The following is a 12,568-nucleotide window of genomic DNA, read 5'->3' as shown; positions in this document are numbered from 1 at the left end:
AACCATGCATTATGCAGTTGCCACTCCATAAACCCAGGCTATCCCAGATGCCTCTAGGCCCCTCCCACTGTGTCCCCCTGCACCTCCTTTCTCCAAAAGCGGCTCAGTACCACTCTGTAGCACCTCACTGATCCATCTGGATCCTACCTTGGCCTTTAGGGCCCCTGTGCCCCAGGGCTCTCACAGTCTGCATGGTGGGGAGGATGGAAGCTCTGGCAGGGATGGGGGTGCTCAGATCAACTTGGGGTATGATTGTAACTAGCAGAGGAGGTTGCTGAGGAGGATAGTTACCACCCTTCATGGAGCCTTGTTGAAGGCAGGAGGAGGTTGGGGGGAGGTTATGGGAAACAGGGGCCAGCTAGGAGGAGGTTTCACATTCTCCATCCTGCCCTGCCCATGTAGACAGTCACACTGGATGCCCCTGCTGTAGGGGAGTTCCAGGGCCCAGATGGAGGATGGTCTCCCCAGGCCAGGCCAGATCCCCTGGTTCTGCTTCCAGAGGACCCCACTCCCGACCTTTCTCCTTTGCAGTATTTTATTCCCCCAGCACTTTTCCGTTTACTTAGTCGTCCACACATTCACACTGTTCAGTGTTTGTCTTTGCTGCTGGATTAAGACCTCCATGAAGTTCTGTCTTGTTGGCTGTGTGTCCCCATGGTCTAGTCCAGTGGAGCTGCTCCGCAGGCACAGGGAGGCAGGAAGGAGCTGCTTGTTGGCACCTGCCAAGCATGTGGCTTCCTGTTGCTGGAAACTCACGGCAGTCCCTGTGGGGGGATTATTATTAACCTCATTGTTTTAGAGAAGGAAACAGAAGCTCATGGAGGTGAAGTTCTTTCATTTTTTTTTTTTTTCACTCATTGAATTGATTACTCAATTCAGTGAAGTATTTATTGAGAGATTATAATGTGCTGAGCCTTGTGGGTCTAATGGTGGGCAAAAAAGAGACCCTTTCCTCTTGTACTTTTTATCTAGTGGGCAGCCTGACATTAAATTAGAAAAAGCACAGATGGGATAAATACAAATTTTGAAAAAGAACAAGGTTGGGGCAGAGGCGGAGAGAACCCAGGGTATTTAATGTAGCTGGTAGTTATGGGAGAAAGGTCAGCAAAGGCCCTTCTGAAGGGTCCTAACATTTTAGCTGAGACCAGATGAATGAAGAATGTCATCCCTTCAGCCATCTCTACACCCCATCTCTACTCCCCTTTGAGGACTTTGTGACCAGCCTCAGGGCCCCGACCCTCCCCTTTTTCCCTTGCATGGAGATGTGCTGCGTGACCTTGAGTCAATCCCCTGCCCTTGCCGGGCCTCAGTCCTCTCTCCTCCCCTTGATCCACAGGATTTCTTGTGGAAGGCCATTTGCTGGAATCCTGGTCGAGGGAGTGGTGTGGGGGTAGTGACATGGAGGACCTTGGAATTTGCCAGGATGGGGCCTCAGGGTAGTACATGACTCCCTGTGACTCATCTTTCCCATCTGTGAAATGGGAATCAGATGTGCTGTGTACTGTGGGCTTTGTGGTAACATAGAGCTCTTGACCTAAGCTTATGCTTCAAGTGCCCTGTGAGGGGAATGACCTGGTTTGTCCAGGCATTCAGCTGGGGTCTTTTCCACTGTGCCCGCTCCCTGTCCCCAGCCATGCACTCTCTCCTGGGTGGAGGTGTATGCAACGGGTTATCTCCAGGCAGAGAGGCCTGCAGGGACTGGGGGTGGGGGTTGTCTACGGGAATGAGAGCAGTTACCTTTGAGTGTATGAGTGTGTGGGGGGATGTCTGTGTGTATGTATGTATGTGTGTGTGAATATATGTCTGTGTGAGTGCATGTCAGTGTGAATGTGTGGATGAGTGTGTCTGCACCTGTGTATGTGTGCATTTGTGAGTGTGTATCAGTGCATATTTCTCCGTGTATAGGTATATGTTTGTATCTATATGTGCATCTGTTTATGTGTGAGTGTGCATGTGTGTGCTTCTTTCTGTATATGCCTATGAGTTGGACTGTGTGAAAGCTCTGTGTACCCCCAGACCCTTTCCCCACCTCCTCCTCACTCCAGCAGCAGGCTCAGGGAAGATTCTGGAGGGCTTTTGGTGCTGGTCTTCAACATCTGAGCTTGGCCAGTTCGTGGGACCAGGAAGGCCCTTCTGACCCATCTAGTCCCTGGCTAGCCCCCTCCCCACACTTGGGGGCTCTCCGGCCCCACCCTGCAGGCTGGGCACTGCCCTCAGCCCAGCCCTGGAAGGACCACAGACACACTGTGCTGTTCTCTTTGCACGCTGCCAGGAGAGACCACTATGCCTACTCCTACTACCCGTAAGTAGCTCCCTGGCCCCTCCCAGGTGGAACCTCCACCTGCCCCCTCTGGCTAGGCTTGGGCTCCTGCACCCTGGCTGGCCTAGTGTCACCCACGTTCTCCATGGGCACCGTGGCCTCCGATTTTCCCTCCTCTGCTCTGTCTCTCCACTGTGCATCTGCCTCCCCAAGTCGTGATCACAAGTGCTGGTTCTATAGTCAGAGTCACAGGTAGATCTGGCTCTGCTGAGCCTCCCTGGGCAGGCCATGTCACCTCCCTGAGTGTCCATGTCTTCTCCTCTGTTGCAGGAAATGGTGAATTGAAACCAATAGACTCTTGCACCAAGACTACAGAGGAAGGAATATTTAATTGTAGGCAGGGAACTAAGCAGCCTCAAGCTGTAAAAGCACTAACGCCCCCCCCACCCCCCCAGTCGTTCTTTCAAAACTCTTTTACACTATTTTATCTTGGTTACAGTTACAGATGTCAGGTCATGGGAAAAGTTTTTAGCTAACAGCCTCTCTGGGCAGGCCATGTCACCTCCCTGAGCCTCAGTGTCCTTTCCACCACTGGGGGCAGCCCCTTACATCCTTGTACTGTTCCTGGTGGTCAGAAGGATGGCCTGATTTCAGACCAAATCTGCATCCAGGATTATGCTCACACGGCTCCCCCGTGGAGTCCATGCCTGCTTGCACATGTGTGTATGAATGCACGGAGCCAGGCTCTCATACAGGCAGGCCCACAGCTCAGGTCCCCATGAGCCTCTTCTCTAGCTGGACAGCCCCAGCTCTTCTGGGCTCTTTCTTGGGCCAAGCCCCGTGCTCAGTTCTTGGCATAGAATCCTCATAATAGCCCTGAGGAGCAGGGTATCATCGCTCCCACTTTTGTTATGGGGAAACTGAGGCTAAGGGAGATTGAGGGGCTTGCCAGAGGTTACAAAATGTGTCAGAGGTGGGTTTGTAACCCAGGCTGTGGCTGACTCCATGGCCTGCCACTGCTTCTCTGTCTTCTGCTCTATAGGCTTTCTAGAACATTCCTCCTACACTTGTGCTTGTTTCCCCTCCTTTGCAGAGTGGGCCCAGATGGCACCTGGGCAGCCAGGAGGACAGTGGGTCTCTCACCCCGCCACCTCTCACCCTAGACCTGCCACTCACACTTTTGTTTCTCAACACGAGCTTTTCATGCAAGTAAATACCCATCAACTTGCTGTGTTTAGGAATTGCTGACAAGGTGCTTCTTTCTCCCTCCTGGCTGCTTGTGCTGTTAATTTTTGTGTGTTTTATTTCTTTGTTTTCTTCCTTTTCTTCTTTTCTCTCTTCCCTTCCCTTCTTTCCCCTTCCTTCAGCCCCGCCCAGTTTTTCCTTTTTTTTTCTTTCTTTCTTGAGACAGGATTTCACTCTGTCACCCAGGCTAGAGTGCAGTGGCATTATCACAGCTCACTGTGATCTTGAACTCCTGGGTTCAAGTGATCCTTCTGCCTCTGTCTCCCAAGTAACTGGGACTACAGGCATGTGTCACCATGCCCAGCTAATTTTTTACTTTTTAACATTTTTTGTAGACATGGAGTGTTGCTATGTTGCCCAGGCTGGTTTTAAATTCCTGGCCTCAAGGATCCTCCTGCCTCAGCCTCCCAAAATGTTATGATTACAGGCATCAGATACTGTACTCAGCCTGTGGTTAATTTTTGAAACTATATGGGGAACTTTCCAAAGTGTCTGTGTTAAATTCTGTCTGCTTTATCTTGCACTGAGATCAGCTGGATACCAGCAGAGTGTTAGGTGTCCCTCCTGGGCCTGTCCTCTGTGGATCTGGTTGTTTCATTTCTGTGGTTCTTCTTCCAAGTAGGCCCGGAGTCCTGGGTTGGAATAGAGCCTTGTGGCACTCCACTAGGGACTGCCCTCTGGCCAGTATCCACTCACTGGGGGGGTCATCTTTGGGCTCTATGTTCAGCCAGCCTGGCCAGCTGCCATCTGTCCTGGCCCTGACTCTTCCCTGTGGTCTGCTGTGTCTGGCCTATCCCTCTCTCCCCTTCTGTTCCTTTTTTCTCTCTCTCCTTGTTACTATTCCTTTACTCTCTCTCTGCTCCCTTCTCCCTGTGTCCTCTTAAGTCTTTTCCATCTCAAGGTGGTCATGATCACAGCCACTGAGGTTTCTCTGCACCTGTCCCCAAAGGGTCTTTGGCTTTTCCCTGGGCCGTAGTGAGGGCAAAGCCTGGAGTCTGGCAGGGCTGGGAGTGGGAGGATGGGCAGGCTGTGCCACCTCCATGCACAGCAGCAGTGGCCACTGTGTACACACACAGCTGTCCTGACATGAGGGGCAACCAGAGGTCACCCTGTCCTTCCCCTGCCCCAGGCAGCTCTTGATTCTGGGATATTCTGACTGGAGTTTCTTTGTCTGGGAAGACCTTTTTATTGGCTTCCTCATCCCCATGATGGTTACCGTCCCTGAGCCCTCATAGCCTGGAAGTCCTTTCTCAGGTCTGCCCCACATCCTGCAGGCTATAGGGCCAGGCAGGTGAATAGCTCTCTCCTCAGGAGCCTTCCCTGTGATTGGGCCACTCGGGCTGTTCTCCAGCCTTAACAGGGGTCCCGAGTCGTTTCCCCTTTGGCTGTTTCTGGCCTTAATCATGGAGCTGTGCCCTGCTTTCCCCCTTCCTTTTCTCCCTCCCACTTTCCTCAGAGATCTCTGGAACCACAAACTGCCTTCATCTGTGAAGCTGGGCCTGGAGGGAGGGGGGCTTCTCACTTTCTCCCCTGCAGCTTTCAGCAGCAGGATGAACTGGTGGGCAGTGGCAGGCATTGGACCCCCAGGGGAATCTCTCTATAGGTGTGTGGTGGTCCATGGTGGGACCATCCCAGGGGTCTCTGGAGTAAGAAGAAGCCGAGGTTGGTGTTGATTCTGTGGCTGGGGTAAAGTCCTGAGTACTAGCTGAGCACCAGCCTGACTCTCAGCCACAGAAGAGGACTATAGTCCCTCCCTACTACAGGAGAAAAAGGAGTCCTGAGGGCAGGTCTCAGGAGAGCGAGGGGGAGGGGAGGATGGAGGAGGGGATAGGTTGGGGCTGGGGCTAGGCCAGCGCCTTCCTAGTTTGGGGTACAGTGGTGGTGACTGTCTTCTGTGACACCACATTAGGCCCAGAGTGACTTTCCTTCCCATTTCCTGAGCCCTGGAGGCCAGTGAGAGTTGGGGTAGGACCCCAGCCTGAGGTCACTGTTGCTCTATCCTTTGTGCTCAGCAAAGGCCCCCAGGGCAGGGCCCTCTTTGGGGTGGGGAGCAGCAGTTTTCTCAGTTGCTGAGTAAAAGATGGAGGCAGAGCCCCCTCAGGATCCAGAGAGGCTTCTAGATCAGCTGCTTGTCTCTGGCCTCAAGGCCCCTGACTGCCAGGCCTCCCCACCCACTTCTGGGTGCTGTCCAGCCCCGTGCAGTGCCCTTGTCTCCCATCAATGCCCCTCTGCAGGAAGCCGGTGAACATGACCAAGGCCACCGTCAATTACCGCCAGGAGAAGACCCACATGATGAGCGCTGTGGACCGGAGCTTCACAGACCAGAGCACCCTGCAGGAGGATGAGAGGCTGGGCCTGTCCTTCATGGACACCCACGGCTACAGCTCCCGGGGTGAGTGCCTGACATTTTTACCCCTTTCTCATGGCTCTATCTGGGCCATCAGGATTAAGATTCTCTGGGGCCCTCAAACAAATAAGTTCTGTAGCACCCCTGATGAGTGGGCATCTGTGCTCCTATGGTGTGCAGCCCCAGCACAGGACAGGCAGAGAAGGCACAGGGGTGTCTTTTGTCTTGTGTACTGGAGGAGCTTGGGAGGAATTCTGCTGGCAGAGAGGAATGCAAGATCCTATGTGGCGGCTGTCAAGGAGGAGGTGCAGGAGGTGCTGCTGCATGAACAGAGGGATCACAGCAGCCTCACCATTAATTGGGCACCTGTTGTATAAGAGGCAGGAGCACAGTGGCCCCGAGGGACCAATAAACAGTCACCGCAGACCTAGGCTTGACTCTCAGTTCCCTTTCTTAGTTATGTGACTTGGGGAAAGTCATTTAACTTCTCTGGATGTCTATTTTCTCATATACAGAATGGGAATAAAGATTCCCACCAATCATTATGGTAGGACTGATGCGAAAGTCTGTATGAGCTACTGTGTGCAAATCATTTAGCCCCGTGCCTGGATTCACAGAATATAGTGCCATAAATTGATTCATCCCGTATCTTTTCAGTCTATTTACTGTTGATTTTCATAAAGGAAAATATGTAACATTTATAAAAGTCACGAAGTCGTAATAATATAACAAGCATGGGTGAACTGAACGGGTAAATTAGATCATTCTCTCGGGCCTTCTCCCTATCTAAATCCTTGCCCTCCTCTGAGATGTAAATATTCCTCTGAAATTTGTGTTTATAATTTTCGTGTCTTTTGGGGGGAGATTTACTACGTGCGCACATATCCCCAAATAATGCATCACATAGTTTTGGTCATTTTCAAGCTGTATAAAAAGGAAACCACACTCTACTGTTCAACACAACGTCATGTTTCTAATATTTACCCATGTGGATGTTTTGCTATAGTTGGTCATTTTCTCTGATGTGTAGTTTTTCATCCTACAACTGCGTCCCAATTTACTTCTCCATTCTGCCATCCATGGACGTTCAACTGGTTTCTAGTTTTCTTGTTATGGCAGATGAGGCTGGCCGTGAATATTCGTACGTGGATCTCTGGATGCACCTGCATGTGAGGTTCTAGAAATAGACTTGCTTGATTGTGGAGTATGTGTGTATGCAACTTAATAAGACAGGGCCACGTTGCTTTCCACAGTGGCTTTCCTGTTTTCTCTTGTAGCAGCAGTGTGTAAGACTTTCTGTTGCTCTATTCTAGTGAGATCAAAATTTGCCAGCCTTGTTCACTGCTGCCAGACTAGTTTGTATAAAATGGTGATTCTCTATAGTGTTAATTTGCATTTCTCTGATTACTAATGAGGTGGAACGTATTTTCAAGTCATTATTGGCCATTCAGGTCTCTTTTCCCACAAAATGCCTGTTCATGTCTTTCACCTAATTTTCTGTTGGGTTTTCTGTTCCTTTCTTAGTGGTTTTTAGGAGTTCTTTATATATTTAGGATAATAATCATTTGTCACTTGTGAATTGCAAATATCTTCTCCCCATTTGTGGCTCATTTTCCCGGGTTTATTTCTAGGATCTTTGGATGAACAGCAGAGTTTGATTTTGACGTAAATTCACCCGTCTTTTCCTTTGTGAGTTCTGCTTTTTGTGTTTTCTTGAAGAATTCCTTCCCTCTCCAAGGTCATAAAGTAGTTTTTACTTGTATTCTAAAACTTTTGATACTTTATATTTCCTATTTAAAACTTTATGTGCCTGGAACCAATTTTTGTGTGAATGAATTTGTGTGGGTATGAATGAAGGGTTTTATTTTTACACAGGCTTAACCAACTGTCCCAGAATTGTTTGTTATAGTTCATGCTTTCACTACTGATTTGCTGGGCCACCCTCATCATATATCCCATTTCCACATGTACGTGGATTGTTTTTATGGGTCCTTGTTCTTTTTCATCGTTCAATTTGGTGATTTCTGTGCTATCTCTAGTACCACCCTGTCTAGCTAGTATAGCTATCTAAGTCTGAAGCGTTAAACGCTCCTAACTTTGTTCTTCATCGTGGAGGTCTTGCGTATTTTAAAAAAATTATCTTTCTTACCCATTTTATTTATTGCTTTGTTTATTTTTGTGAGACAGAGTCTCAATCTGTCACTCTGAGTAGAGTGCCATGGCATCAGAGCTCACAGTAACCTCAAACTCTTGGGCTAAAGTGGTCCTCTTGCCTCAGCCTCCCAAGTAGCTGGGTCTCCATGTGCCCCCCACAATGCTCAGCTATTTTTAGAGACAGGATCTCGCTTTTGCTCAGGCTGGTCTCAAAACACCTGAGCTCAAACAATCTACCTACCTTGGCCTCCTTGAGTGTTAGGATTATAGGTGTGAGCCACTGTGCCCAGCCCTCTTATAGATTTTAGAATCATCTTCTCAAGTTTCTTGAAATAACTCTGTTGGATAGATTTGTATCAAGTCTATAGATCAATTTAAGGAGAACTGACATCTTATAAAATTGTCTCTCCATCCATGAACATAATACATGGTACCCCATTTATTTAGGTCTTAAGTGTCTTTTGGTAATTTCCTTCATAAAATCGTCTATGTCTTTTATTAGTTGTATCCTCAGGTCCTTTATTATTTTTGACTTCTGTTGCAAATGGCACACTTGTCAAATATTACATTTCTGGTTTTTGTAGAGAGAAATGCAGTTGATTTTTGGTGTATATTGATCTTATAGTCATACTTCTTGATAAACTTCTTTATTAATTCTAATCTGTGTGTAGAATCTTTCAGATTTTCTGAGTAGAGTCAGGGGATCTCCAAATACCAAGAGTTGTTTCTTTTCCATTTCTTAGGCTTTTCCCCCGTGTTTTTCTGCATAGCACTGGTTGGGATGTCCAGGACTGGTGAATAGATGACTATAGTAGGAATCCTTATCTTGGTTTCCTGACGTCATAAGAAATGCTTCTAACATTTAAACACAAAAGGAAGTTTGCTGTGGGTTTTTGATAGAAATCTTTTATCAGGTTAACACAGTTCCCTTTAGGTTTTAGATTGCTAAGAAGTTTTGTTTTAAATGGGCATTAAACTTAGCAAATGGGCTTGGAGCTTGTAGCACAGTGGTTATGGCACCAGCCACACATACCGAGGCTGGTGGGTTCGAACCTGGTCCAGGCCAGCAAAACAACAATGACAACCACAACAAAAAATAGCCAGGTGTTGTGGTGGGCATCTGTAGTTCCAGCTACTTGGGGGGCTTAGGCAAGGGAATCGCTTAAGCTCAAAAGTTTGAGGTTGCTGTGAGCTGTGATGTCACAGCACTCCACTGAGGGCGACAAAGTGAGACTCTGTCTCAAGAAAACAAACAAACAAACAAAAAAACTTACCAAATGTTTTTTCTGCAGTTGTGATGATTATATTTTTTTCTTTTGTTAATGAGATGAGTGACATTTCTAGATTTTCTTTTCTTTTTTTCTGTAGTGATGGAGTCTCACTCTGTCACTCTGGATAGAGTGCTGGGGCATCAGCCTCGCTCATAGCAACCTCAAACTCTTAGGCTTAAGTGATTCTCTTGCCTCAGCCTCTGAGTAGCTGGGACTACAGGTGCCTACCACAATGCCAGGCTTGTTTTTCTATTTTTAGTAGAGATGGGGTCTCGCTCTTGTTTAGGCTGGTCTTGAACTGAGCTCAGGCAATCCATCCACCTGGGCCTCTCAGAGTGCTGTGATTACAGGAGTGAGCCATTCCACCTGGCCTAGATTTTCTTCATATGAAAATTATCCTTAAATTTCTGGAATATATTCAACTTGGTCATGATGTATTATTATTTTTTATGTGTTACTGGAGTTAGTATACTTATTGTTCAAGATTTTAAAGCTGTCTTCCTGAGTGGTATGGACCTGTACTTTTTCTGTTTTGTACTACCTCAAGTTTTGACCTCAAGATTCTATGAATCTTCTAAAATGAATCATTGAGACCTCTTCTCTCTTTTTCCCTTATCAGGGAAGATTAGATTAGATCACTCTTTGAAAGGTTGGTAGAGTTTACCTGTGAAACAATTTTTTTCAGTCATTTTCTTTATGGAAGGATTTTAAACTTCTAATTCAACTTATTTAATGGAGTAAATGGCTCTTCAGGTATTCTGTTTTTTTTTTTTTAAGTCACTTTTGGTAAATTATGTCTATCTAGGAATTTGGTCATTTCATTTTAGTTTTCATATGCATTGATGTAGACTTAGGATGTGTGTTCTCTTTGTGATCTCCCTCATTAAAATGTCACCATTTTATACCATTGTTACCCTATTTGTTAGCTGTTATCAACCTGGCATCTTGCAAATGAGGAAACAGGCTCAGAGGGAGGAAGTTACTTGTCCAGGTCAAGTAGCCAGAAAGTGGCAGAGCCAGGATTTAACCACAAGTCTTTCTGCTTTGCAAACTGCTGTTTCTGCCCCATCATGTTGGGCCTTGAGGAATGGATAGCGTTTGGCTAGCAGAGCTAGAAAGGAAGGAACCTGCATGGATGAGGAGCAGCGTGTGCCAATGCATGGAAGTTAGGAAAATGGGGAGAGGTCTCATGGGACTGAGTCCTCTGGTGGGCGAGGGAGCGTGGGCACCTGCCTTTCTTGCTGAGTCCTGCGGAGAGATAGAGGCAGAGACATGGGCTGAGCTCCCAGGGACTCACTGACTAGAGAGACTGACCCACGAAGGTCAGGAGCCGGCTCATTGCCACGTAGATGGTAGGGACAGTCAGAGTTGTCTGAGTTTGGGGAGACAGCTGTCAGAGTTTTGGGGAGACACACCCTTGGCAGGCCTTTGAGAGGTGGGAAGGCAGGGGTGCTGGGCATGGGAGGTGGTGTGACGCCAGAAGCCCAAGGTGTGTCCAGGAGACTTGGGCTGAGTCTGAGCACCTGCTCTTTCCCTACCCTCCATTCTCTGATCAAGCTTTCATTTCCTCCTTTTCTTTTCCAAAGAGTGAAGGCCAGATTCTTGTGGTTTAAAATTAAAAGCCGTATTGAGGCCAAGCACCATGGCTCATGCCTGTAATCCTAGCACTCTTGGAGGCTGGGGCAGGTGGATTGCTTGACCTGAGGAGTTTGAAACCAGCCTGTACTAAAAATAGAAAACTAGCTGGGCATGGTGGCACACGCCTTTAGTCCCAGCTGAGGCAAGAGGATCACTTGAGCTCAGGAGTTTGAGATTATTGTAAGCTATGACATCACTGTACTCTAGCCTGGGGCAACAGAGTGAGACTCTTGTCTCCAAAAAAACAAAAGGAAAGCCTTGTTGATTTGGATGCATCCTTCATATGCAAATTTAAATCAGGGACTTATCTCGCTGGGTAAATAGTGGCAGGCCCGTGTGAAGAAGCCAGCTGGGATGTTCCCAAGGTGTTGGCATGAGTCCCCATTGTCTTTGAGCTGCTGCCTGTTAGTCCTTCTGGGCCCTGTCCACCTGGAGCTGTTGACCCCTGTGGGTGCCAGTGGGCTCTGGCCAAATGTTTTGTCAAATAAATGCCAGGTTGTTCTATCCCCACAAATGCCCCTTTATCAGGGCCAACGAAACAGAGAAAAGCAGGTGGATAGCAGGTTCCCAGAGTGAGGTAGATTCGAGCCCAAGTCTGAACCCTCGTGTGGCCATGAGCAAGTAACTAAACCCTTCTGGGTCTCAGGTTCCTCATTTGTCCTATAGAGATAATTGTGCCTGTGTCCTAGGGATAGTCTAGGAATTCAGTCATCACACCTGGTATATGAGAGAACTCAGTATGTTAGATGTAGTTACTGTTATTACAGGCTATATTTCACTATTTCTTTAGTGAAGTTATTTGCTAATTGCAAACAGTGAAGGAAAAGTGCAGGGTGCTACCAGCTTGATAACTGGGGGCCTGTCTTCATCTAAGGGTGGTAGGAATTGGGGAAAGTGCCCATCCCTGAAGGAGGGGAGGATTCTTACTTCCTATTTCCAGATAAGGAAACTAAGACCTAGAAGTGTCAAGGAACTTGAGTCAGAATTCAAATTCAGGTCTCTCTGACTCCAAACCCAGTCAGTGTTCTTTTCTTTGGGCCTCGGCCCTCCCCCCAAAACAGCTGGCCAGTGGTTGCTGGCGGAAGATGTCCCACAGCCATGATGGAGCTGAGAAGAGCCTGGGAGAAGCCCTGGGTGGAGGTTCTCACCCTTCTTCCTCCCTCCCTCTCAGGAGCTGCTGGCTGTGGGCAAGATTGTCCTTGGGGACGGGGGAGGGATAGCAAGCGTGTCTCAACCCTACAGGGGCAAGGAGAATAGGGCCCTGTCTTCTCTGGGCCCAGGAAATGGAGGATCCTCTTGGGAGCGTCATCACATGTCATCTTATCCTTTTCTAGGGGTCTTATTCATAGAGTGTCCTGGGTTGTTTCTGGGCTCAGCTGTAAGACGCCCAGGTTTGGCTCTGGTTTGCCACCAAGATCTCAACCAGGTGGGAATTTTTGCTTGTCCTCAGTCACTGGGAGCTGATTTCACACCTACTCATGGGGCAATGTCAGGGCTGCCAGCTCCATAGGATCTCTGGGATGAACCATTTGATTCCCCACCACCCTCATTTGCCCCTTTGCCCACCTGGGCAGCTCTCTATGGAGCTGTTGCTCCAATTTCCATAAAGAATATCAAGGGGAGGCTCGGCGCCTGTGGCTCAAGTGGCTAAGG

The 12,568-nt window shown here is 48.1% G+C and overlaps 1 protein-coding gene across 4 annotated transcripts in view; it reads left to right on the top strand.

The window, feature by feature from the left end:
• PTPRU (protein tyrosine phosphatase, receptor type U) overlaps positions 1-12,568 on the top strand; it is an 87,582-nt gene that overhangs the window by 48,162 nt on the left and 26,852 nt on the right. For 3 of the 4 annotated variants that reach the window (XM_003800762.3, XM_012812002.2, XM_003800763.3), the window contains exon 15: positions 5,740-5,897. In XM_003800762.3, the coding sequence (XP_003800810.1) occupies positions 5,740-5,897 (158 nt within the window). Of the gene's footprint in view, positions 1-2,272; positions 2,303-5,739; positions 5,898-12,568 lie in introns of all 4 variants that reach the window. The other variant, XM_003800761.3, reaches the window with a different exon arrangement.

This window comes from Otolemur garnettii, unplaced genomic scaffold, assembly GCF_000181295.1.
Source record: "Otolemur garnettii isolate 467f Iridium unplaced genomic scaffold, OtoGar3 scaffold00184, whole genome shotgun sequence".
NCBI classification, from domain to species: Eukaryota; Metazoa; Chordata; class Mammalia; order Primates; family Galagidae; genus Otolemur; species Otolemur garnettii.
Note: the sequence above shows the minus strand (reverse complement) of the source record. Positions and strands in the feature narration are given on the sequence as shown.